General features: G+C 44.4%; 9 protein-coding genes across 9 annotated transcripts; 5 read left to right on the forward strand and 4 right to left on the reverse strand.

Annotated features, from left to right (window-relative positions):
• Nucleotides 1-2,389: 2,389 nt before the first annotated feature.
• On the reverse strand, nucleotides 2,390-2,776 carry GGI43DRAFT_386902 (nuclear transport factor 2 family protein; the record flags this gene model as incomplete). The annotated part of the gene is made up of 1 exon (XM_083203854.1): nucleotides 2,390-2,776. The coding sequence occupies one exon, from the start codon at nucleotides 2,774-2,776 to the stop codon at nucleotides 2,390-2,392; it is 387 nt and encodes a 128-aa protein (XP_083057193.1).
• A 1,144-nt stretch (nucleotides 2,777-3,920) lies between these two features.
• GGI43DRAFT_413983 (alpha/beta hydrolase fold domain-containing protein) lies at nucleotides 3,921-4,762 on the reverse strand. Its single transcript, XM_083206978.1, has one exon. The coding sequence runs from the start codon at nucleotides 4,606-4,608 to the stop codon at nucleotides 4,042-4,044; it is 567 nt and encodes a 188-aa protein (XP_083057194.1). The 5' UTR covers nucleotides 4,609-4,762; the 3' UTR covers nucleotides 3,921-4,041.
• Nucleotides 4,763-5,391: 629 nt separating this feature from the next.
• GGI43DRAFT_194355 (4-oxalocrotonate tautomerase) lies at nucleotides 5,392-6,143 on the forward strand. The gene is made up of 2 exons (XM_083199987.1): nucleotides 5,392-5,438; nucleotides 5,550-6,143. The coding sequence occupies exon 2, from the start codon at nucleotides 5,663-5,665 to the stop codon at nucleotides 6,110-6,112; it is 450 nt and encodes a 149-aa protein (XP_083057195.1). The 5' UTR covers nucleotides 5,392-5,438; nucleotides 5,550-5,662; the 3' UTR covers nucleotides 6,113-6,143.
• Nucleotides 6,144-8,624: 2,481 nt separating this feature from the next.
• Nucleotides 8,625-9,183, forward strand: GGI43DRAFT_386905 (velvet factor family protein; the record flags this gene model as incomplete). The annotated part of the gene is made up of 4 exons (XM_083203855.1): nucleotides 8,625-8,674; nucleotides 8,731-8,785; nucleotides 8,851-8,930; nucleotides 9,003-9,183. The coding sequence occupies 4 exons, from the start codon at nucleotides 8,625-8,627 to the stop codon at nucleotides 9,181-9,183; spliced, it is 366 nt and encodes a 121-aa protein (XP_083057196.1).
• Nucleotides 9,184-13,790: 4,607 nt separating this feature from the next.
• On the forward strand, nucleotides 13,791-15,540 carry GGI43DRAFT_194364 (uncharacterized protein). Its single transcript, XM_083199988.1, has 4 exons — nucleotides 13,791-13,892; nucleotides 13,957-14,249; nucleotides 14,298-14,419; nucleotides 14,470-15,540. Exons 1-4 carry the CDS (start codon nucleotides 13,829-13,831, stop codon nucleotides 15,149-15,151), a joined length of 1,161 nt encoding a protein of 386 aa, XP_083057197.1. The 5' UTR covers nucleotides 13,791-13,828; the 3' UTR covers nucleotides 15,152-15,540.
• A 713-nt stretch (nucleotides 15,541-16,253) lies between these two features.
• On the forward strand, nucleotides 16,254-17,356 carry GGI43DRAFT_425013 (NAD(P)-dependent alcohol dehydrogenase; the record flags this gene model as incomplete). Its single annotated transcript, XM_083208449.1, has 3 exons — nucleotides 16,254-16,474; nucleotides 16,526-17,020; nucleotides 17,077-17,356. 3 exons carry the CDS (start codon nucleotides 16,254-16,256, stop codon nucleotides 17,354-17,356), a joined length of 996 nt encoding a protein of 331 aa, XP_083057198.1.
• A 515-nt stretch (nucleotides 17,357-17,871) lies between these two features.
• GGI43DRAFT_413986 (TauD/TfdA dioxygenase family protein) lies at nucleotides 17,872-19,363 on the reverse strand. Its single transcript, XM_083206979.1, has 3 exons — nucleotides 18,815-19,363; nucleotides 18,221-18,762; nucleotides 17,872-18,158 (listed from the first exon to the last, which is right to left on the reverse strand). The coding sequence occupies exons 1-3, from the start codon at nucleotides 19,256-19,258 to the stop codon at nucleotides 17,984-17,986; spliced, it is 1,161 nt and encodes a 386-aa protein (XP_083057199.1). The 5' UTR covers nucleotides 19,259-19,363; the 3' UTR covers nucleotides 17,872-17,983.
• Nucleotides 19,364-20,135: 772 nt separating this feature from the next.
• On the forward strand, nucleotides 20,136-21,695 carry GGI43DRAFT_386908 (major facilitator superfamily domain-containing protein; the record flags this gene model as incomplete). Its single annotated transcript, XM_083203856.1, has 2 exons — nucleotides 20,136-20,506; nucleotides 20,558-21,695. 2 exons carry the CDS (start codon nucleotides 20,136-20,138, stop codon nucleotides 21,693-21,695), a joined length of 1,509 nt encoding a protein of 502 aa, XP_083057200.1.
• A 246-nt stretch (nucleotides 21,696-21,941) lies between these two features.
• GGI43DRAFT_194373 (S53 family peptidase) lies at nucleotides 21,942-24,202 on the reverse strand. The gene has a single exon (XM_083199990.1). It carries the CDS (start codon nucleotides 24,058-24,060, stop codon nucleotides 22,003-22,005), a length of 2,058 nt encoding a protein of 685 aa, XP_083057201.1. The 5' UTR covers nucleotides 24,061-24,202; the 3' UTR covers nucleotides 21,942-22,002.
• Nucleotides 24,203-24,688: the final 486 nt, after the last annotated feature.

Below are 24,688 nucleotides of genomic sequence, written 5' to 3' on the forward strand. Positions count from 1 at the left end.
CCAAACACCCCCCCCCCCCCCCCCCCCCCCCCCCCCCCCCCCCCCCCCCCCCCCCCCCGCCCCCCCCCCCCCCCCCCCCCCCCCAAAACGCCCTTACCGAGGTCATATGGACATATCCTCTACTTCATTAAATCTCAACACTGCGGAACTAGCTCAATATTGGTTGTTCGCCGAATGTGCTCGTCAGAAAAACAGTTCGCAAGTGTAACCCTTGCTGCCGAAAAGAGGATAATCAAACTGCTCCTAATATATGCCGCATAAACGCCCAAGTCCCCTCGCCAGGGCAAAAATGACATTTCACTGGCCAAGAACAGTACCACAGCAGTGCTAGTGTCATTACTCTTTCCACTAGAGGCGGTAGCGTAAACAACGTGTTTTCGTCCGCGGCAGTTCGCCAGGTGATGGTATGTACGCGACTCCTGTTGACACCTTTGACTCTCTAGTCACTAGTCGCCGCTCATGTGGTTTCTAATTTGCGCTGATCCTAAAAACCCAATGCGGTATCAAGAGAATCAATATCCTCGTCCTCTTCTTATCGCCATAGCTGCCACCGTGCCGCCGGCGCGATCAGCTCCGCCTGTTTTGTTTCCCCTTCATCCTCTTCATTGTTCTTTTCACCACCTTTTTTGTCATCGGTACTGTCAGCCGATTCCTATTTGGCTGAAAACCTTTAGATGTCACATTCAAGTCTTCCACGAAGTCGAAGCCAGCCATGTCAGTCAATGCTGAACTGAGGAGTGCATCAACTTGTTGTTGGAGCTGATCCGGCAGTACCACGAAAGGGCTACCTGCCGCCTCGAGGACCTCTACCCTGCCTAATAGCGTTTGTAAACGGGCGTCTCTCCTCTCCTGGGATACTCTTTGTCTGTGAAGGCGATGAAGTTAGCTGTAATCTCCCGCAGGAAAGCATGTTGAAATTCGCCTACGCTATTCTATTTCGCTCTTTTTTAAACACCTTCTCCGAAGCTGGCGTGCGATCATGGCGCAAATCGGATTGTTTTGTGAGAGGCGAGCCAACTAGCAGAGAGTCGAGCGATCTGGTTGATATAGGACATTCGACGGAGCCAGCTGTACCACCAGTAGGCCATAGACTTTTCATAGTCTCTGTGTAAGCCTCCTGATAATCAGTTTAGAGTCTCCTAATCGTCCTAGAGCCAAGGGGCGAAAAGCTGCTTACGGCATAATTCAAGCTCTTCGCGCTATTCAGGTCGCTAGACCATGCATTTTTAATCCAGGCCGCCGCAGCTGTGTACGCATCATCTGTTGCAATCGAATCGGAGACGGTAATGGGGTTGAGAGGTTCCATCTTGCGACAACTAGCTGCCTGGCAAAATCGCGAATAGAAATTCCTTTATTAGGGATCCTATTGAATTTAGAGACCTGCAGAGTGCTCTTCGTTGACAAAATTGATTAGGAATCTTTCGGTTCTCAGTGGGCTCGCGGGAGCGAACGCCGTAGGTTCTCGGTATGTGGGCTCCCCGGCGGAAAATTAGAAAATAGATGCCTTTTTTGGATCAAATTTTGTTTTTACAAGCTCGCCACAGGAAGCGACAGGAAGTCGAAGAGTCGTCACGGGACGAGCAAAGTCGCAGCTGTGGCTACGCCAGGAGCTCCAGGCCCTTAAAAAATCCGAACTCGACCTGCAAAAAGCTTGGTCTACTCGCGATTTAAGATCCAAACTCCATCCCGCAAGATCACCATCCGGCGATGCCTTTGCTTACTGCTGCCTTACGATTTCCGTTTCCATTATCGGTGAAGTTTAGTTCTATCAGCATGCGAAAAGATAAAATCCAACGGAAGAAGCCTTCCTGAAAAGCAGCACAAGAGACACGACGTTCGTACAAGGTGACGAGAATTTCTCGACTGCCTACGAGGAGAGCTACAGGTATCTCGCCAGTGCCATATTTCGCATAAGACAGCACAGCCGAAGGATGCGAGCGAGGAAAGACGCTGATTTACACTAACAACTAGGCAGATATTCAGTCTTTCGCACATCCAGGGGCGAACGCAGAGCCTGCCTGCTGGAAAACATCACAACGCAGATGGCGGTACTTCAAGGGTGCAGTACACAGGTTGAGATATGCTAAATCACCGCGTCCAACCATGGTACAAGGCAACAGTACGCCGTATTCAAGTTATGAAGTGGTCATATACCTCGCTATCAGGCAAAAGTTGTCCTGCTTGTATCGCTCGATATGTTCTAGTTGCAATTTTTCTGCCGGTTTTCCCCTTCGCCACTTACGACGCCCCGACAACTACATATCTACGTTTGGCAGCACTTTGTAAACTTTCGTCGACGAACAATCAATAGAAAACTGCTAGAAAAAAGTTAAAATTTTCCTCTATCTATACTTGATTCTGCCAATGCTAGTCAACCTTGTCTGTCTAGTTAGACATCGTTGCAGATGACATTTGCCCCAATGCAAATCCACTTTCCATTCTGACGTTGATATTCGTCCGTGTGCCTTCCATGGCATAGCTTGCCGTCCAAATTGCGGAAGCTGAATCTTGCCCTAACAAGCGCCACGTTGTTATCACCAAACAGCCCAATGTCGACGTCCTGGCACGACAGCTCGGTGAACGGTCGCGGTCCTGCAATCATTTCAAGAAACTCCTTCCGATGATACAGTTTTGCATCTGCAAGACTTACCGTAAAGTTGGGATCCAGGAATGTCTCATATGTCGCCACGTCAGAGGTTTGGTCGCTTTTCAGATACATCAGGTTCATCTGTTTAAGATCCTCAATATCTTTTTGTCGTTGCTGTTCAGCTGCCATGTTGATTTCTGGGTGTCGTGATTTGTAGTATAAAGTTTGTAGAGATTTAGGATATCAGTGTGTGACGCAAAAGCGGCTGTACTTGACTGGATAGATGATCAGCTTCTCAAATGCTTGAGTTGTGAGGTCTGTGGGAAGAACCAGAGAGCTGCATTTCCTGTACTTCTTATACTCAGCCCAGGACTCCAATAAACCGTCGTAGTATGCCTGTATGAAGTCTGCGTGCGCATCATTCGTGAATCAGTCACGAGCAACTAAGTCAGTGATCGCCAGCGTTACTGTTGGTTTCGCTAGTAGTGTGAAGAGAGCTAGCAGATTTCTCGTATCACATGTATATACACGCTGATATAAACGGAATAATACATTGCTATCGCGTTTATTCTAGTTAAAAGAAAAGTACTTGAAATCTTACTAGCTCTTGATTGTCTTGAGATACAAGCAGTACCAAACAAGCAGTAGTATTAAGAGACGCGCTATAACCTTACAACTACATAACCCATATCATTTGTGGACTGGGAATAAGTTAGCCCGATTAAGAATTGATCTTCGGAGCTCAACATAAATTTGAATACTGAGAGGTTTACTAATTAGATCGTTGGGCATACTGTAAGTGCTGCGGGGGATGAGACGGTGGCTATCTAAAGGGGGGAGCTCGCCCCGGCTGACACGGAAAACAAGACAGTAAAGAACATGTGCGCCCTCTTCCGCGTCGAAGGCGCCAGCCTAAAAATAAAAAGTTCCACTGCTCCATAATATTCTGGTCATATTCATACATAGAATGTTAAAAAAAAAAAAAAAGGCTCGCTGGCGTGACTGGCTATACCAGCAAGCCGTATTAACCGACCGCCGGCTGCAGCGTGAACGCAGGAATTTCTGAATAGCCAAATATGATACGTCGGAGATCAACATTACGCTAGCTTCTTGCTGCTACAGTATAGCTTTTGAAAATTCGCTTGCTCTATGATAGGACGACCAAGAGCGGGCTGACTGAACTTATGCCTTGCTCACCTTTGTCGTGTAGCCGTCTGAAGTCTTGAAACTTTTATACTGTATAGCCTCAATAGGTGTCCTTGCAGCGCTAGTAAGCCTTTTATGTGTACACTAGGCTGGAAAGAGTGATGTTACATTTTCCAGGCTACGATATCGAGATCACGCACTTGCATTAGCTGTGTTAGATTGATTTATGCATGTCAACATTACTCGCTATTCAGGCCGAAACTACTGATCGGTGTTTTAGTGTTGCACGGCTATCAAGGTCTAACGATTTATTTTCTTTCATCTAGCAGCCACCTAACCGCGGCGGACTGTTGCCATCCAGCTCTCGCTGTGTCTGGGATCTGAGGATAGTGAACGAACATGTTTGATAGTCCTCGGTAGTAGTCTGTACGGGTGAGTACACCAGCTTCTCGAAGCAGTTCCGCGTACAAGAAAGCATGGTCCCTAAAAGGATCGTACTCATCCATGGCTAGATAGGCTGGCGGGAGTCCCTTGGGATATGCCCAGAGAGGAAAGTTCTCGCCGTTTCGTAGCTCATCTTCTGGGATTCCCAGGGCATTAACGAACATTTGAAACATTCGTTCGTCGAAGACTACTGCATATTTGTTCTCTGCATGCGATGTTAGGGAATTTAACCATTTCCCAGGCATTTTTGAATCTGTCCCGCTGCAAGTTATTGGGACGATTAAATTCTGTCCGGTGATCTTGATGTTTGGATGCCGATTACGTGCTCGAACAGCACAGGCTTCTGCTATTTGGGCTCCAGCCTCCGCGCCGCCGATTATAAAGCCCTTGAAACATCTGCCCCAATGGAATTTGCATTTGCCGCTACCCATTTCATAGCATTCTATGCATAAGATAGTAGCACGTGCCACTCAACTTCAGGTATAAGTTGATATTCGAATGACATAACGATAACATCTGCGCCTCGGGCAACCACTGCGCGGCAGCCAAAATCTTCACTATTGGCATCACCAGAGCACCAATAGCCGCCATGAAACCACAGCATCACTGGCAAGTTTTCTGTGTGGTGTCGATTAGGGCGATAGATACGCACTGGGAACTTATGATTAGGGACCTCAGGAAGAGAGATTGTCGTATTTTCCACTGCCACATCGTTTAATGCAGCAAGGGCTGGCTCCCTAAGTAAGGACTGCACTTTCACGCCATGACTCTTTTTTAATTCGCGGTACTTTGCAATGCTTGCCGCTTTTATGACAGGCAGTTGGTATTCAGTTTGCTCTTGGGCGAACTATTCCAATAGTTAGTTACTAGCTGTTGCTTATACATCGCGGGGGTATTAATTTGTTCCAAGCACCTGACATTCGGATTGTAGACATACTTGTGTAGTATACGTTTGCACTTCAAATCCGACATTCAGATACAAGCTGGTTTCTCTCAGCTACTGAAAGTAAAACAACTGGGAGCCGTACTTCGTAGTTAAAGGCCGCTGACAAAGCCCCTTCGTCAGCTATGTCAGAATGCGTGAGGGCAATTGCTAGTTGAAAGGCTCCACAAGGTTCGCCGAAAACTAGTTAACCACATTCAGGCAAGTGATAGGTCATCGAAAGAACTCTCAGATCCCGCCTGAGACACATCTGTTGAGGGTTCAAAGTCGTCTTTAATATCCAAGAACGCTCAAGCTGTGTGCACATAGAGCGATGCGGTAAGTGGCGCTTAGGGAGCTGCGGAACAACCTACTAGATGACTGATTAGCCTACCTCACATTGGGCGCGAGTCGAAACTTCAATACCAGAAGCTCATATAATCTGCCTAGGCACTTGAGATAAATATGAGGACGGGCGCGCTGTTCAAAATACGGCTACTGACCAAACAGCTGGAAAGCAAGCCATATTATTTTGATGCGATTTGCCTGCAACCCCATGAAAAATGCCAACCTACGTCTGTACAACCGCTACTAACCGACTGACTCCCGAACAGAAGAGATCGGTAGTAGAGGTCATTACAACTGCTCATGTGGAGGCAACTGGAGCACCGCGATTCGTCGTTCAAGTTATTTTTAACGAAATTGCAGCCGGACAACACTATATAAACGAGATTCCGGTATCATCCGACCAGATTTGGATCCGAGCAGACATACGAGCTGGGCGTACCGAAGAGCAAACTAGGGACATAATCAGCCGAATCACAAACCTTGGAAGCGAAGCAACCGGTATTGATGCGTCCTTCTTCTGGATTTATCTTTGTGATATTACGACCATGTCAGAGTTTGGGAGCGTGATGCCAAAGCCTGGAGGCGAAGGGCAGTGGATTGCTAGTCTTCCCGCGGATGTTAAGAAGCGATATAAATTTGACGATCCAAACACAACCTGGAAGTAGCGGAGGCAGACTTGATGAGGCCTCAAGCAGACTTATGGGACCCATTAAAAATGCAATTAAAAGTTGCGCACCACTCTCGCGAACGCGATGCTTGGCCACAAAGCTGCCAACAGAATAACGTCGATGTTAATCATCGTTTGAAAATAAACACCTTTCTAAACTATTTACCCGTCGGTAGATTGAACTCCTCACTTATGAGGGTAAGAGAGCTGTAAATTCAATATTAAATTAGATTGAATGTTTTGTCCTGCCTGATGCATGTTGGGCGGCGTGACTCTCTAAGCAATAACTGCAGCAAGACAATACAAGCAGATAACTGTCGAGTATTTGTCCATGACTCGCCGGAAACGCTATTCCACCCCTAGGCGGATATCCGGCTCCGTGCCGGTCTCTTTGAGCTAACGGAGATAGCTTATTTCAACTTTGACCCCAAAAATAACCAAATTAGCCCAACCAAGCCGCACTAGCCCCTGTATTATATACGTATATATACGTATATTTCTTTTTTACCCTGAAAGTAAGTACTGCTGTCTCTTTCGCTGCTGCTTGCCAAGCCCTTTCACTAATGTCAAAAGGGATGAGAAACCTGTCCAACATTTTGTAGGCCACTACTAGCAAGCAAGCTCAACACGTTCTTAGTTTTTTTGCTCCTGAAGTTAGCATATCTTTGCGTACTGCATAATTAACTGTGATATCCTGTATGATTTCATTACTATATTTTAAGCCAGCTTGCAGTAAAGCATTTGTAAGGCTCTTGTCCGACGGCTACAGTGTTCCGACGCGGAATTAAATCCATTATGTTGCCTATTGTCTAGGTACCAAGCTCGGTTAAGCAGGGCAACCCGACAAACGGCTCGAAAAGATCAGCGCGCAGCATAGAGTCGGATTAATAAACGCGAGGCAGATCTGAAGCCATTGGCCGAGGATTTTGGAGGAGCCGGCGAAAGGCCGACATCGTCCTTCGCTACACACCTTGCACTAGGGACGATGTTAATACGTATGTACGAAATAAAGAATGCTCATGCCGTTTAGCAACCGAGCTTATATGCATGTACGCCCTCATGCTGCATTGCTTCTAAGAAGGCGTGTGTAGGAGTCTGTAACCTTCCGTAGGCACTGTTTAAGTTTATGAATTGCTGTTCCCGGCACATAGCGCGTATTCCATCTTCAGATAGCAATGCAATTATTGTAGGGTGTAGCTCCGTAGTACGGAAAAAATACGGAGAGTTTCTCGACACTCTGGTAGCCTCTGTGTTTCGCTTAGTCATCTGAAGCGGACTATGTCACAAATACGGCCAAAAGATGAGGAATCACGCTGAATCAGTAAGCTGCTGAATCTTGGATTTTAGAGTACACGGTGTATCTCCATTGCCATGACGCAGTGAGTCCTCAAGCTTTACCCCCTGCATGTTAATTCCCTTTGGCACGCGGCGCGTGTTTATATTAGGCGTTTAGCAGAGGATGTTAAAAGATGCAAGGGGGAATAGGATAGCCTCTTGCGCCCTCTGAGAGGGACAGTGTCCATACCTTACCCGAAGCATTTCTTTAGCATTTTACCTTCGTACAAATGCAGCTTTTTACTGAAATGGTCGCAGCGTATCGTATTCAGCGGTTATATACTGAAGTGGCTGGAATGCGGCAGGAAACGCAGTTGCCGGCTCAAGCTAGGGGAGCGGGTAACTGTTTGCATCTACATGTTTTACTTCTTTGTACCGCAACTGTTTCAATAGCGCTACTGCAACGAGTAAGCACTATTAGGTTTAATATAATGAACATTAGTGTACTGCATTTAATTCCTGGGACATCCGGCGCCCTCTCTCTTAACTGCTACGTAGATACTGCACTATTAAAGTTTACAGTAATCCTAAGGTAAGCTTACCGGTACCAAGACTCAGATTTATAAGGAATTTCGGTGGGTTATGTACTTGTAATGCTTATCAGCTCCGTGGATGCTTCTGTCCATGGTGGTCTTGAAGAATGGTGTAGCCTTCGGACTGTCAACCTAGAGCGGCAATCCAGGCGAAGCTAATGAGGAAGCACTTGGCTAATTATGGGAAATAAACGGCTTTCGGAGTTGCTTCACAGCTATTCCCATGCTGTGAAGCTCTCGCTGTGGGACGAACGACCAGCGTAATGGGCGGTACGGAGTAGACTAGCGATCCTACGGATGCAGCGGTTGGAGAGTCACGTTGAAATGACTCTAAAGATAGAATTTGGCTAATCAAAGATAGTAATATTTGTTGATGTTGTGCGTACGCGAAGAGGCCGCTTGCATGTCGGCGTGTTATCCTTTGTGCCTGTGGCTCACAGCATGTTCAATGCAATGCTTTACCACCACGGCCAGATCCATCCGAATCAAGGAACTCGAGTCGGTAACATTATGCTAGTGACCATAAGGACGAAGCATCCTTAACATTTTCTTAATTTCCTGCGTAAACCTCAGGAAATCTTTACAATCGTTCCTGCCAGCATCTTAATTCATTTTAAATAATAATAATTCAAGACAACAAGCATGTTAATGCCGATTACAGGAGTAGATGAGGCGACAGGCCGCAAATATCAGTCAGTTACCTCCATGGCATCCTCGGCAGCCAAGTTAAGCTAATATTAGTCTCTAGCCTTGATGTTGTCCAACAACCTCAGCGAGCCCGCATGTGTGGCTTTGGAGATAAAGTAATGTTCACCTCTTCAAAACGCAGATAGCACTGTGAACAGACCACTTACTAATGGTCCTGTAGGACCGACGAGCAATAACACCGCCACCCTGTATTCGGGTTATTATTACCAACATAGCCACAGGAAAAGAAATAAATAGCAAGTATGCGCTGTTTAATATAGTTAAATACTTATATTTTTATATCAACTTAAGAACGCTAATTTGTATTAATAGTGATATGAACTTTTCTATGTTTATGCTTAATGTTAATCTCTGGCATGAAGACGGCACGCGAGAAGTCAACCTTGTCAGCTCTCCTACCGGCGGCCCATCAACATCTTTTACACCACAAGCAGCCTTCCCCAAAGTTCTAACACAGCTTACTCTCCGCCACTATATGAAAGCTACGCCATGAATTATCAGCATCAGTCTAACTTAACACAAGGTAATAGCAAAATATTAAAGTTACTTAACTAAAGCTAATTAATATTATTTAAAATAACAGCCCATTTAACACACCCACCTAGCGGCTTATTTCATCCACTACCTTATTATTCCCTACAGCACCAAACCCAGCCCTTTGGCTTAGACAATGGTCTTTCAGGAACGCAGACGAATATGACATCGTTTAAAGAATTAGGTGGTCAGCCTCAGGGCATGTTCACACGAAACCTTATCGGGAGCCTATCTGCAAGTGCATTTCGTCTAGCTGATATGGAGGGGAGTATAGGCATTTGGTTTATCCTGCAAGATCTAAGTATCCGAACAGAAAGCCGGTTTCGGTAAGGCATTACTTAATTTATATAAGCATAGATGCTAACTGCCTGAATAGCTTGAGATTCTCCTTTATTAACGTTGCCGCGTGCATAGGAATATCGTAAAATAGCTCAAAAATAAACACCGGAAGATCTCCGATATTAGCGTCCTGCCTTAATGATGTATTTAATGTTTACCCTGACAAGAAATTTCCTGGAGTCTGGGAGAGTACGCCGTTAAACAAGGCCATTGCTACCCAAGGTATTAAAATCTCGATACGAAAGGATTCAGATCCTAAAGAGGGAGGTAGGGAGGATAATCATAGCATCAGAACTTGCATTTACACTACAAAGAGGCCGATTTACTTTATTAATACACATTATACCTCTGCTGTCTGCATCAGGCATCGCCCAACGCCTTTAGGAGCCCAAAAGTAGTTATATTCCCTGCCAAAGTTCTAGATAACACAATAAAGAAGGGAAGATTTGTATTTTTGCTTACCTACAAGTACCTAGTTTATCGTGCCCTTAATAGCACACAAGAATAAGAGAATTTTGAGAACTTCATGCCTTCTTCGTCGCCAAACACAGCCGGCTTCTTCAAGCCGACATCCCGATCGCAATATCGTTGTTTGTTCGCAACGACTACTCCCTACTACACGTTGGCAACTTTTCCCTATTGCAAACCGTTCTTTGTTGGTTGAGAACGCTGCTACCGGCCGCAAGAGAAATTTCTCCCTTACCACAAATAGTTCTTTGTTGGCTAAGAACGACTACTACTAGCAGCACTCCAGCAAATTTACTATCGCAACATTGTTTTTCGTAGGTGAAGAACGACTATTCCATTTTGCCGCTAGGCCCCTTCTCCCTTCTGTCTTCCTCTTAGCTGCTCATTCTGGGAGCACGCTGTAGGGGGTTTCATCTCCTGTTAACATTCGTTCTTGGGGGGCGACTACCCGGTAAAGAACAACGTTGCAAGAATTTGGCTTTCTGATATCCTTGACTACCTCTCAGGCACAGCTTCGCCGCCGAGCCTAATACGCAAACGCACTGCCTACGGGTTCTTTACGACAATCATAAACAGTTATACGAACCGCAGCTTAAGTGGCCTTCATCTCCAATGCTGTAATATCTTGGTTTCAGCATCCACCGTGTCTGCTAACGGTCTTCAGCACCCCTTAACTACTTTACCTGTTGAGAGTGTCCAGTATACAAGCGCTGAGAAATGCGAATCGGTATTGGATGAACAACGAACACCACCAAATTCCTCGAACAACGGAGAGGTCAATTTGTAAGGGAATAAACACTCCAACAATCGATCGATGACTGGAATGCGCTGGCTTCTTGTATGCCTCGCCACTTTCTCAACCAATCTTTTTACGGCCTAGATACCACTATTGCTGCTGATATCCAAGGCGCAGTGTCTGCTACTTGTAACAACACTACTGAACTCGGATGGCTTGGTATCGGATTTGCGCTTCGGTCAGCGGTAGCTATCCTACCTATTGGCATGGCCTATGCCATATTTAATACGAAATTGCTATTCATTGGGAGCGTTCTTAATTTTGCCGGAGGCAGTGCTTTATGTGGTGCTGCACCGTCAATGGGCCCTCTAATTGTATGTTGCGTATGGGCTGGTGCTGGTGGTGCTAGGATGTACTCAGGGCAAGGTCTATATGAGGGTCATGGAGTGATAAGACGCTAATGAATTCCTTACATCTCGATTAACATAATAACACTACGTCCCTTTGCATTTTTTTTTATTTATCCATGGAGATTTTAGAACAGAGGCTACGGTTCACCGTCTGCCGCTTATCTGCTTCTATGTTGTCTTCCTTCTTATTTGTGGATATGCGATGTAGCGCAGTGACTACTAGATAATATCGTGGTATATTCTCAGTGGGCTCTTCATGGCCGCAAGGGGTGCTGCTATGTACACCATACATCCCAGCACCCCAGCGAGTCATGTCTATGGATTCTCTATTCTACTCGGCCTTAGTTTTACCGTTAGTCAAGCTGAATACAGCATAAGTATAGCTATTGTTGATATTGATTGAGCTCCCGACATCATTCAATTCATGAATCTCTCAGGGTCAGTCAATTCTGATTGGCCTTGCCGTTGCAAGTTCGGCTTTTCAGGTTAAGCCATTTGAGGGGCTTAAAAGTCTTCTTGAGAGTCACAACCTTTCAGATGCCGAGATCCACGCAGCTATCACTGGTTCTCACAGTAAAGTTCTGGAATCACTTAGTCAAGATTTAAAGCAGAAGGCTTGAGATGTAATTGTCACGCGATCCGGCTTGATTGGGTAACTATTATCACTTCGAGAAGTTCAATGACAATTGTATTGCTATTCCTATCAAAGAAAGGGTTTTAGTAAGCTACGATAGTTCGCAGGTCTAATCTAGAATTAGCCTTATCTCGAAATCACCGTGCTTAGAGAAAATCCAAGTGGTGCTTGGTTTCCGGTAGTTCCAACATATAAGAAACCACTTCTAGATTTATATCCGCCTATGTAGTCTATTTTTATAAAAGCCAATTTATACTGCAGGCTGAAAGGGAGCCCTGTCCTCAAAGGGGGATCAAGCAGGCCAGACAATTGCTATCTTCTCTAAATAAGCATCATTTTTTTTATCACCTTAAAGTATTTCTTCCAACATCTAAAGTAAATTTTAAAACAGAAACAAATAAAAACCAGATTTTTTTTTTTTTTTTTTTTTTCAATATTCTATCTCAGCGTTCTTTTCTTGATTAGAGTATAAATTGATCAGACAACTCTCGAAGTCAACCCTTTCTGGAAAAATCTATTGGCTCTACGGTTGTTCTCTCTTTTCCTAAATCTGTCGACGAAAATATGGGGCTTCGATATTTAGTTCAACCCTATCATTCCCATTGGTTATTCATAATCTATGTTTAGACGCAAATGGTAAAATCTAGGATACTGGCCCCTTTATGATTAGAATCAACCACGTGTTGCTTTTGATTCATAAGCCTATGTCTCCATAATGTATTACAAATGTCCTAGGAGACTAATGAACTTGGCAATGGTTGCGCTACTTCAGATCACTAAGAGTACTATTAGTTTCGTAACCCAGATAGGTCTTTAGCGAAGTAGTGTTATTATGGATAATATGCTTCATGACAGGTTTGCCACGATATAAAGACAAGCCCATATATAGGTTACGTCAATTTATATTTCCCTAACATAAGAAAATCATCTTGTCTAGTTCATAATAAGGAATATATCTTCAATATACTTCAATTCGCAACAACTAATTAGTAGCCAGATACTTCTTCGGTACAATCTCTGATGCTCCATTCAATGCTCTTTAGTCATTAACTTTCTCCATTCAAGACTGGAAAGATTTGGTCGTTTCCACTCTATTCACTTCCTAAGTCTGCTCATGAACTACTCATATTCTTAGGATTATTAATTTACAGAATATTAGCGTAGACTAAATATCGAATCTAATATTACTGTGAACTAGATAGTAGCCCTCTTAATTTTGCTGGATGCTATTAGTCATATCCCCTGCTTTAGCGTGCGCCCCTTAGCTCTGCCGCTGCTACAGGGCGACTACTAATCAAAGTAAATCTCAATACTCCACCACTTTCTTATTAGCGTTAAGCGGTTTTTGATTATTCAGATCGTTTAGAATTTAACCTTTAATCTCCCGAGAAGTCCGATTTCACATGTCCTTTATGTTGGCATCGTTATTCCAACTCTGCAATAAACGTACCATATAATACCGCTTAATTGAATTTACAACATTGGGTGCGTCATTACCTCTGTGCTGGCTAGCTTTAAGTATCCTTGTATTTGAATAGGGAATATTACATGATTACTAACAGCTTCTGAAGCATTGCTTAACCAACTCCACCCAGAGATAGAGATATCTGGATATATGCCTTCATCGCTGCTCTTCCTGGATAATAAATACTATTGCGGTTGGCATTTATACCTAAATCCTATCATTGAGAAGAAAATAGAACAAAGAGCAGTCCTAAAATATGGATCCCGGCGAATTTGTGTTTATTCAAGAGATGGGGACGGGCTCTCACAGGCCAAAAACCAAATCTCTTATCAAGATGCACGTGATGGACAGGGTTGTGATGAAGAGGCGAGCTCTAAAAGAAGAATCTAGTAATAGTCACAGCCATGCAACTGAGTCTAAACACGAGCAAGTCTTTCAACGATCACATAAGAAATGGCCTGTTTTATTAACTTTGCGCTTAGAAATCAATCTCTATCTTCGGAATATTATGTTGAGCACGATGATTTACGGTCTTTGGTTGGAGTTGATGATATGCTTCGGCTTTCCGGCTTTCCTATCGAGGTAAATACACGAACGAAGATATTGTTGCATCATTGTAAGCTAAAGCTTTACCCCATGTTTTAAAATTTGAAGAGAAGCAATGTTATTAATTCTACCAGTCCTAAATTATACGTCAAAAACACTATGTACAATCACAGCCGAAACAGGGTGGCTTAAATACGCAATTAAAGACAGCGCACTTTTTAATAGCACGCTATATCACTGGGCTTTTCTAAACTACAACTTCCTCCCAGCAAACGTTCAGTCTCAACAACATTTACTTGTGCTAAAGGCAGCTGCAATACGTACGCTTGCTTCAAATTTTCAGCCAGCCATTCCGGATATAAGAGGCGAGCCTGAAACGTTTAGTGATGCTACGATAGCTACTGTAGCATGCTTAGCCAACGCAAATGTAAGGTGTCCTTTATGCTTGAAGGAAGTATAAATGCTAACTATCCAGTTCCTATGTGGTGATGTTGAAGAAGCCAAGGTCCATTTTCAAGGCCTGAAAGGTATGATTAGGAGTCGCAAAAGTGTATTCCACCTGGGATTCCAAGGCCTGGCCGCTCGAATCGTTAGATGGTAATAATTCCCCTTGAGCAAGGTGGCAGCATATGCTGAATTTGACATAGGACAGATAGCTGCCACGCGCAACTATCAAATGTGACACTATCATTTGACGAGGAGAGTTCACCTTTTGATGCTATTCACTCTCCTTCTATCTTGCTAGATTTGCAAGGTCCATATGACCAGCCCTCAAAGTTGGCCATAATGGACGAGTTACGTTCGATTTCGAAAGAACTCATCGCTACTCCTAAACATCATATGGCTCCAGATCGTCGAGCTGCTCTTGGATTCCGTCTATTAGCCTCAGACCGCTCAATATTGAAACACATCCATGGTAGAAATGGCTCCAGCATTTTGGCTATACTGGCCAGAGGCGCATTACTTTTCTCTCATGCCGTTTTGAGGGGCTCACCTCGATCTTCTCGTATTATAAGAACCTTGGTCGACCAATTAAAACAAGTCATCATATCCGTATATACTTCCGAAGGCGATATATTTGCTGATAATCCAATAGCATTGGTCTGGCTGCTTTTAGTCGGCATGCTTGCTTCAGGGAAAGAAAACTTTCAAGGCGCATGGTTCAGGCTATGCTTAGAAAAAGCCTGTGGAAGCGACACTGGGCTTTCGTGGGAGAAGGTCCAAGCATTAATTGAAGCTCCAAACAGCATATCTCCACAGCCATTTTTCTGGATGCTTGAAGAGTTTACATTACACCTGCCTTGCATACATACTTCAATCTTATGTTGAGTATTCTTTCTATATAGCCGTTGCAGTGATAACAAAATAAAAGGAAAGGAAACAGAAAAGAAAAGAAATTGATAGATGTCTTTTCGGGAGGGGCTTCTCACGTATTTATCTCATCCGCCGCAAGTCCATACTTGCATGCTGGTATAAGTTAGGTACTCCGTATATGTGCATCATTACTCCTCATTCACCACGTTCACTAGCTGGAATTGGTAATACCCCCATCTTACGAGTATTCCTTATGAATACAGATTGAAGTCTAACGTTTTCAAGAAGCTGGTGGGGCTTTTTCATTGCCAGCCTCAATCATGCTAATACCTTATACTGTGTAGGCGAGGTGAAGTGGCCTCAGTCGTGCATATGTATCTTTCGATCGCTTATCTATATTGCGTTACCATAGACAAATATGCACGCATAATACTTGAATCTTATAAACGATAGCTATATCAATTCTAGTACTTCACATATATTCTATCTTTAGGTATATAAGTTTATACACTGAATTCTAACTAAAACATATTGAAGCCAAGTTTTTGTTTTGCTTGTAATTTAGAAAGACTGGCAAAATATATTAAAGGTTTCGGTAGGCATTACATGACGATGCAACATAAATACGCTATCTATATATGCTCCTTATATCTGAGCAGTAGTTGTACTACTGACGAAATATTGTTGCATCAAGTTTCGTTCAATAACCTCATGGCGCCATATCAATCCACCAAACTCTTTGTAATCGGAGACATCTCATGTACCAGTATAATGTAGGTGGGGTCCCAAAATTCAGGTTATACTCCACCAATGTCTCAATATGGGCAAATTCGCTAGGCGATAAAGAATTGGCATCGGATTTTACAGCATATTCTTTGCCTGTAAGACTCTAAACATTAGTCGCCTGTCGTTAATGCCGGTATACTGGATTATGGATATTCGTAAATATTTCTGCTTGGTAACATTGTCACTTTTAGCTTATGCTATCAAGGCGATACAAATACCAGAACTGTCACCCGCCCACGAGGTATAAAGCACAGCCCTACGAATCTAATGGCCGTGTATTTTGATCAAGTCTCATCTTCACCTTCAATAGTATTTTATGAAAACAGCATCAATGTCGACTACATTCACAGTCTTCAAAGGGTCTCCGACTGGCAAGATTGCTGAGGGCCAGACCACGGTTCCAGCCTTGCAAAGCAATGATGTTCTCTTAGAGAATACACACTCTGGAGTGTGCGGAACTGATGCACACTACCTTCATACGGACATGGTATTGGGCCATGAAGGTGTTGGCATTGTTAAAGCTGTTGGCAGTAAAGTTAGTCTCGTTAAAGTGTAAGTGATATCGTCCTTGTCTGTTATTGATGACCAGTCTAATAATAATAGTGGCGATCGAGTTGGATTCGGATATGCCAAAGGTGGATGTGACGAGTGCCAATATTGCTTGGCAGGACACACCTGGCACTGCGTAAAGGGTGTACGCGCATTTGGCATGTCTAATTTTGATCAAGGATCATTTGCAACTCATAGCGTGTGGCCGGAAACACGATTGGCCATACTTCCTGATGAAATACCTAGTGTTTATGCTGGGCCATTTATGTGCGCTGGGCAGACTGTCTTCATCCCGTTTCTGCGACAAGGTATTAAGCCATCTGACTGTGTTGGAATTGTGGGAATCGGAGGGCTAGGCCATCTTGCCATCCAATTTGCGGCAGCATGGGGTTGTAATGTTGTGGTGTTTTCTAGCTCAGACAACAAGAAAGAAGAGGCTATAGAGTTTGGTGCTACCAAGTTTTATAACACAACAAATTTGAACGCAGCAAATATTCCAAAGATCAATCATTTGCTGGTCACGACCAGTGCGACACCCGACTGGCAGCTGTGAGTCTTTATGACATAGAGAAAAAATGATGGTTCGTTGCTAATATATTAATTAGATATACCGAGGTCATGGCGCCATTCGGTCACATATACCCTCTTACTATTTCGGGAGGCAATTTCGAATTCCCTTACATGCCTATGATTATCAAAGAGTTATCAATCCATGGAAGCTGCTCCTCTATCCCAAATGAGGTCCAAACAATGTTGCAATTTGCTGTTAAGCATAATATCCGGCCTAGCATTGAGCGATTTCCAATGACAGCGGAAGGAATTACCGATGCTTTCGAGAGGCTTGAGGGTGGCAAGCTGCGCTATAGAGGCGTGCTCGAAGCCTAGGTAGAATTTGCTAATAGCCTAGAGGACAGCTATGATCTTAAGTCAAACTGTGGAACGATAGTCTAGCTATACTACGTAGATCATATGGGCTTTGCATATAATGGACAAAATCACTGCTTCTTCTGTATGGATACGGCCCTTTAATTAAACTTTTTTGCGTATACCACGATCTTCAATTCAATATAAATTATGCGGTCTTTAGCAGCGTATCTATAATTATCCCGTGTATTGTCGAAATTCTGTTGGACAGACTGAAGATCGTCTAATCCAATAGCAAGAAAGGCTATACCTAGATATGGTAATTTAGATGCAATATCTTTTGATGTCAGTGTGCTTTAATCCTGTAAAACTTTAAATTATTTGCTGGGAGGTTATAGAGAGTTCAATAGGATAGTTGAATCTTCTCATACAACTGGTTGCACTCGCTGTTAACTATAGATTACTGCCCCACCTCTATTGCAACGCGTCTCTGAGGCGACGATAAGGTTTTATGGGGCTTTATGTATGATTTATTAGCTCAAATCTATTACAGCAAGTACAAATACTCAGTGGATCCAGACAGCTTCTCTTCATGTATGAAACGAAAAGCAATAATTGCTATTCTAAAGCAAAGCCTCCCAATCTCTACTAATTTTCATACAATACCAATTCTTCCTTCTCGCTCTCATCTAATAGTCCGAGCGCTTGTCGCCTCGTTGGTGCGTTAGTATCGAAGAACGGCTTCTCAGCTAATGAAGTTACGCGAGTCCCGTGTCTGGGATGCCTACCAGCATAGTCCCAGCTGGCATTGTGAATAGTAATTCTACCATTGGATGTTAGTTTTTCTATATTTAAAGTCCTTTTAAAAGTGGAATATGATCATACCGGTTGTCCCATAGTACCGATGTTCCTGGAGTCCACTTCCATCGAAGCTGGATATCGAGATTTTTCTCATATACATCATACAAGTAGTTTAGAATGAGATCGCTTTCTGCCTTGTCAAGGCCAACGATGCGAACAGTCATCGAGCGGTTCACCCAAAGAGCCTTCCATCCCGTGGCGGGATGAACTCGCACCAGTGGATGAGTTCGCTCAACATACTTCGGGCCCGCTTCAGGATTTTCTCGGTCCAGGTATTGGTGTGCAGATCGATACACAGCGTACTTGCCGTCGATGAATTTACGGAAGCTTGGAGAAAGCTTCTCGTAAGCTCCATATCCGCTCGCCCATAGTGTATCTCCTCCAACCGGAGGGACTGTATCGTTGTGTAAATGAGTAATTCCCGCGGGCTGATGCTCATGTACAAGGTCCGTGTGCCAGACAGATGATCCACCGGGATTCCGGAAATTCGCCGGCCGCTCTGTGGCTTGAAGGTCTGGCCAAATTACAGTCACTCCTGCAACTTCTGGGACTTGTGGTACTTGAGGCTAGGGTACATGTCAGCGCATTAACTTTGTGGATGCCAAAAGGACGACTAACATGAACCTCAATATCTCCATACCACTCTCCCAATTCCTTCTGTTGCTGAGGCGAAATATCCTGATTTCTGAAGAAGACGACACTTCGCTCAGCAATCAGTAGAGCTAGCTCATCTCGCTGCTCAGGCGTTAGATCTTTCAGCTGTATACCCTCGATTTCCGTACCAATGTTTGCTGTTATGTCAGTAATTTTTGTGGCGGCAGCAAATAAATTCTTCTTAGATTTATCCGCCCTAGTTCCAGCATCGATGTGCTTCCTATCGGCACTCCTAATTTTATATATGTCTTGAAGATAAAGAGGCCGGGATGGCCTGTAGGGATAGCCGTTAGATAGATCAATGCCAGCTTTTAGCAATCGCTGCCGAGCGGGAGCAGGGATTGGAAGAGTATCCTTCTTTGGCGTCGCCACATCGACGATGGCAGGATCAATAGGTGCGGGAGCCATATTTCTTGTTTTCTTTAGGATATCGGATATAATTATCGAACACACTTAGTGAATCTTGTAGCTCTCGCGTCACAAACTTATAAAAGTGCGATGCAGAGGTTGAAGTATGATCCTCTAAATAGCGAGTACTTTGGAGAAGTTCTAGCCAAAACCTATGGAAAATCTTATATTAATTCTTTATGGACCGCATCAAGTAACACATCTAATTCCAATCTTGAATTAGCAGCCATAAAATAAATGGATTTCATGGATCCCAAGATCGCCCAAGAAGCTTCTACTATGGCGACATCATAATACTTGCCCGAATGACCAATCATATTTCCCCGCAGAATACATAGATGTCATACGCACAGCTGCAGGTTAAAGATAAATCCAGGTTATGGATGCCAACTGCCGTCAATATTTTGTGCCTATTCTACCATCATTATTTACCAGGGGGTCTTGTAATGGAGTGGTGGCGTGATGATGCAACCTGATTGCAATATCCTAGCGATGCGACGGCTAAACCCCGTTTCAGAAGATTGCAAAGGAAAATCGTCGATCTCCATTATGGGTAGGTTATAAGAACCGCATATCTGTGTACAATTGATATTGGTCGTATGCATGCTAATATGGAATTGTTATCTCCGTGCAACTGGTCTCGCTATTGCTGACCAAAGAAGTTAATGATCCGCCGAGAGTTGCCAAATGTGCTCAAATACCCCTCATAGCACGCAATGTGCATGATAACGAGATCATGCGATTGAGGATATATGAACATAATTTTTTCTCTCAAAATAGCTAAATTGTATTTAGTGGCAGTAGTCAATTTTTAATTGAAGAGCGGCCATGTTTGCAGTGGCCTTGCTTGACTGTCTTGGAAATTAAGCGGCCCAACATGCCGCCCGCTGAAGCAGCAGAGAGTTCCCCCAGTCGTAATTTAGAGAATAAATCTCTGGGATCAGTCAACATTGATAGAACCGAGTCTCTCTCATCAGAAAGTATCCAACCAGAGGCTAAGAAAACATGGGTATCATATATATGGGACACGTTGGACAAGTCGCCGGCAGAAAGGCAGTTCTTGTTTAAGCTCGACGCCGCGCTTCTTTCGTTCGCTTCGTTGGGCTACTTCATCAAATATCTGGACCAAGTGAATATTAACAATGCATTTGTTTCTGGGATGAAAGAAGATCTTGGTCTATTTGGAAACCAGCTGAATTACATGCAAACTTGTTGGACAGTAGGATACGTCATTGGGCAGATTCCAAGGTATGGAGAAGTTGAACTCTGAGGATCTTTTATTAACTACTATGTTAACAGTAATATCCTGTTAACTCGAATCCGACCATCTATTTGGATTCCATCTTGCGAAGTTACATGGGCTGTCTTGACGATCCTGATGGTAAAATGCAACAATGCGCAACAAATTTACGTGTTGCGCTTCTTCATCGGACTTGCGGAGAGTACATTCTATCCTGGGATGCAGTATATCATCGGATCATGGTACCGCAAAGATGAGCTAGCCAAAAGATCCTGCATCTTTCACACCAGCAGTGCTATCGGTACAATGTTCTCAGGCTACCTTATGGCTGCAGTCTATCACCTTGGTGGTAAAAACGGGTTCAAGGGTTGGCAGTGGCTATTCATTATTAACACGGTCATCTCTTTGCCGATAGCTTTGGCCGGATATTTTATGATACCCGACGTACCAGAAATCACACGAGCATGGTATTTGACAGCGGACGACATTGCCCTTGCTCAGAAGAGAATGCAGCTTGAGGGTAGAGCTAACCGCGCTCCATTTACCAAGGCTAAACTGAAGAAAATATTTTCCAGCTGGCACATTTATTTGCTCACTCTGCTCTATATATTCTTCAATAACGGCACTGGCGCCGCTTCTCAGCCTGCATTTTCATTATGGCTTAAAAAAGAAGGATACAATATTACACAGATTAATACGTACCCCACCATTACGACTGCAATTACTGTCGTCACGACATTAGCGTATGCGTGGACTTCAGACACCATATTCAGAGGAGAGAGATGGCCGCCGATCGTGTTCTCGGGTATCATGAACATAATCGTTTATGTTAGCCTAACAATCTGGAATATTCCAATTGGCTGGAAATGGGCTTGTTTCTTTTTAGCCGGATTTGGCGGAGGCATCAGCGGTCTAACATTTGCCTGGGCTCATGAGATATGCACTGATGATAACGAAGAGCGAGCGCTGGTGACTGGTACAATGAACGAAATGGCTTATGTGATTCAAGCATGGCTTCCACTCTTAATCTGGCAGCAAGTCGAAGCTCCTGAATATCCAAAAGGATATCCGACAAGCATTGGAATCGCCGTCGGATTGATAATAATGGCGTTCTGGATAAAATATGCTCATCGGCGAGAAAAGCTCGGGAAGCAGATCGCAGACGATGAGTCAATTTTACGTATATCCACAGCATAAATTGCCAAAATAAATCGCATACTTGTATTACAAGCGCAATTGCCGTATATCCGTTTTCAATAGCGCAAGATGTCACCAACAGAAAATAAATCTAAACATAGATTTTATATACTGCTGTAACAGATACAATACGAAATTGTAATTAGTATTCCATCTGCTTGGTGATTAGCTGGATAAGCCTTCGGGCACAGAAGCAATAATTGCTTTTTCCAAGTTATAAAAGAACTTCACTTATAGAGAATCTCATTCTCGTAGTAATTTGTTTATTCATTAATAGTTTCTACCAATACGTTGACAAGGGCTCTGTTTATGGGAGCTCTAGCCAAATCTTTAGCAAGTCTGGATACTTGGGAGTGCCCAATCCAGTAACTGGATCCCAGCCCTCTACAGCTGTAAAGCCACTTGTGCCACAATTGGGATTTGATCCCTGCTTAATGTCGGTCAGGGCATTGGCATTTTCATACAAAACCGGGTTAATGAATCCGACGGATTTTTTACCAATCAGCGCACGCTCCTGGTTGATCAAGGTAATGACAGAGGCCCAAAGAGGTGCAGCCAAGCTTGTACCGAACCAATGGCCGTCACTCTGGTTGTTAAATGCCCGGAAATTCGCACCGTTGGCTGAAATATCAGGAATACCTCTGCCGGCACGGTTATAAATTCCTCCATTCTCACCAATGTTGCTTGCATCGCTATTCGCAATGTAGTAAGGGTGGCCTGGATCGTGCTTGGCGAAGTAGCTGCTCACTGCTGTCTTCTGGTAGCTTGGGATAGGGAAGTAGTTGGAAAAGCCGCCGCCAGAAGCAAAAAGTTCAGCTCCTGGGCCAAGATTGGTCTGCATGGCGCCCTCCGCATCCAACACCGTTGTTCCAGGCTCAAGCTGGGTGGCGCCAACAGCAGTGAGGTATGGGCACGAAACAGGATTACCCGGGTTATATATAGTCTGGTTCTGGCCTGATCCTGACAAGCAGCCACTAGCTGAATCCTCACCAGGCGACATCGCAGCACCGTAATCGCCAGATGACACTAGAACAGTAGTTCCTTGCAAACCTAGCTTGAGCCACTCATTGCACTGTCGAAGGAAGTAATTTTTGGGCACATCAAGCTCTCCCTCGCCGTATGAGATAGAAATGACCTTATTTGGCTTGTACGCACCACACAGCTTCTGGCCAGTGTAACCGCCGGGTCTGTTGTCCGGATAGGAAGGATCAATTCCTGGGCTGTCCCCCGAGATACCAAAAGCTGAATAATGGCAGTAAGATCCATCCAAAGCATCCAAAAAGGTGTTCAGAAAGCCAGACATGTTGTTTGCAGTGGTGTACAATCGATCATCCACTTGGTACAGAACCATCGACTGAGGCCAGATCAACGTCTGAAGGATATCGATGTCAATGTCTGATTCGCCAGTGTTGAATGGGGAGTTTGCAGCCACCGGAGCTTCCCCACCATCAACTGACAAGACTTTGGGATGGGTGCCTTTAGGAATATAAGGAGCATACTTCTGGAAATATGAGTCAATGTCTTGCTGGGAAAATGTATCACCAGACTCATAGACCGCGGGCTCATATCCGGGAACAGGAATATTAACATCGGGGATCTGGTACAGCGCACGGTAACAGATAGCGGTGAAGTTACGAGCACAATCTTGCAGATCAGCTGGCAGCTGGGAGCTAGGCGCAGGTTTTTTGGCCAGTGCTAAAAGCTCAGTCGGCATCTTCTTCGGCTTGAAGCCCTTTCTATAGTTGTGGCTGCTAGTGTCGGCCCTTTTTTCAACAGATCTTTTGATCATGGGTGGTGACAGCTTGACGCCGGGTACAATATAGTCAATGTGATTTGCGAGATGTTTGGGAACGTGGTACTGGTCACAGCCAATCTTAACCACGCCTTCCCTCTCGTGTTCGTGATACTGCGTCAAGAACAAATCTTCGATATAGGATACGGGCAGGTCGATGGCAAGCCACCCTTTGTTGGCGTATTGGCGAATATCCGATGCATTGACTCCAGCTTCTACCAACCACGAATGGACAGCATCAAAAGTCTCAGCCGCCGGGGCAAACAAGTCGTGAACTTCATCCTCGCTGAGATGGTTACCAAAGCTTTCCGAGGAAGGATCAGAAACTTGCATCAGCTTCTCGTAGCCAAGGTCAAGATTATTCTGCACTAGACCAATCCGAAGCGGGACAATAGCACTGGGGTCGAGGCGGCTGCCACGCTTCCACTGATGATGGCTGTTGAACTGGCCCGTCCCAGTGGGGTTCCTGGTCTCGTGTAGGACATAGTTGTTGGAAGGCAGTCCGTTGACAGACGAATCTGTAACTGCAACTACCGCCGCAAGGGATAAAAAGGCTCTCAGAGAATAGCCCATTGTACCACTAAGCTTATCAACGTATGCCTGACCCTAATTCACGAAGAGCCGTCTAGATAGGCCTTGGCAAATCGCCAAGAGATTTCTTTTAGACAAATCGGTTTGGCTTTATACTCGATCAGCCAGGTCCCATAGTAACTGTCACGCAGCCATACACAACAGACCCTTGTCACCGCTAGCTACTTAGCCAGGAACTTTTCAGGTCGTATTTCTTCATTTCTCCTCACTTGCTATCAGCCATCTGCCGAATATCCGAGATCTAGAGGGGAGCTGGATATTGTAAATGCTTATGCTCTGCACAACACCAGGGTTCCTGACCAGGTATATGCTCACCTGGCAAGGCATGTTTGGAGCATTGATCAAAAGTGCACGGCGGCCGCGTCCAAAAACGCTAGCAAAGGTCCGCGCAGCATTAGGCAGGTATGGGTTCGGTGGCGCGAGCTTCAGGGGAGTTGCTATATCAGGTAAGCTTGCGAACTCCAATCTGGAGTCCTTATCCAATTGTCGCGAAGCTACAGCTGTGACGGCTTGCTAGTTCCACCATTGCCGGGGCTGTGCGGATAGATAGCGGCGCTGGTCTCCGTGTCTAATATTCAAAAGGCCCTCTCCTCCAGTCTCTGCCTCAGAT

This window comes from Trichoderma evansii (genome assembly GCF_050947405.1).
Source record: "Trichoderma evansii strain SZMC 28006 chromosome Unknown GGI43scaffold_22, whole genome shotgun sequence".
NCBI classification, from domain to species: Eukaryota; Fungi; Ascomycota; class Sordariomycetes; order Hypocreales; family Hypocreaceae; genus Trichoderma; species Trichoderma evansii.

Excerpts from the sequence above, each read along its gene's own strand:
- GGI43DRAFT_413986 (XM_083206979.1), bottom strand. The coding sequence starts at position 19,258 with ATGGCTCCCGCACCTATTGATCCTGCCATCGTCGATGTGGCGACGCCA. Across the intron at positions 18,763-18,814 it reads ATGGAGATATTGAGGTTCAT|CCTCAAGTACCACAAGTCCC; the intron begins GTTAGTCGTCCT and ends CATGTACCCTAG. Across the intron at positions 18,159-18,220 it reads TCGGTACTATGGGACAACCG|AATTACTATTCACAATGCCA; the intron begins GTATGATCATAT and ends ATCCAATGGTAG.
- GGI43DRAFT_413983 (XM_083206978.1), bottom strand. The coding sequence starts at position 4,608 with ATGGGTAGCGGCAAATGCAAATTCCATTGGGGCAGATGTTTCAAGGGC.
- GGI43DRAFT_194364 (XM_083199988.1), top strand. The coding sequence starts at position 13,829 with ATGCTTCGGCTTTCCGGCTTTCCTATCGAGGTAAATACACGAACGAAG. Across the intron at positions 13,893-13,956 it reads GAAGATATTGTTGCATCATT|TCCTAAATTATACGTCAAAA; the intron begins GTAAGCTAAAGC and ends TAATTCTACCAG. Across the intron at positions 14,250-14,297 it reads CATGCTTAGCCAACGCAAAT|TTCCTATGTGGTGATGTTGA; the intron begins GTAAGGTGTCCT and ends CTAACTATCCAG.
- GGI43DRAFT_194373 (XM_083199990.1), bottom strand. The coding sequence starts at position 24,060 with ATGGGCTATTCTCTGAGAGCCTTTTTATCCCTTGCGGCGGTAGTTGCA.
- GGI43DRAFT_194355 (XM_083199987.1), top strand. The coding sequence starts at position 5,663 with ATGCCAACCTACGTCTGTACAACCGCTACTAACCGACTGACTCCCGAA.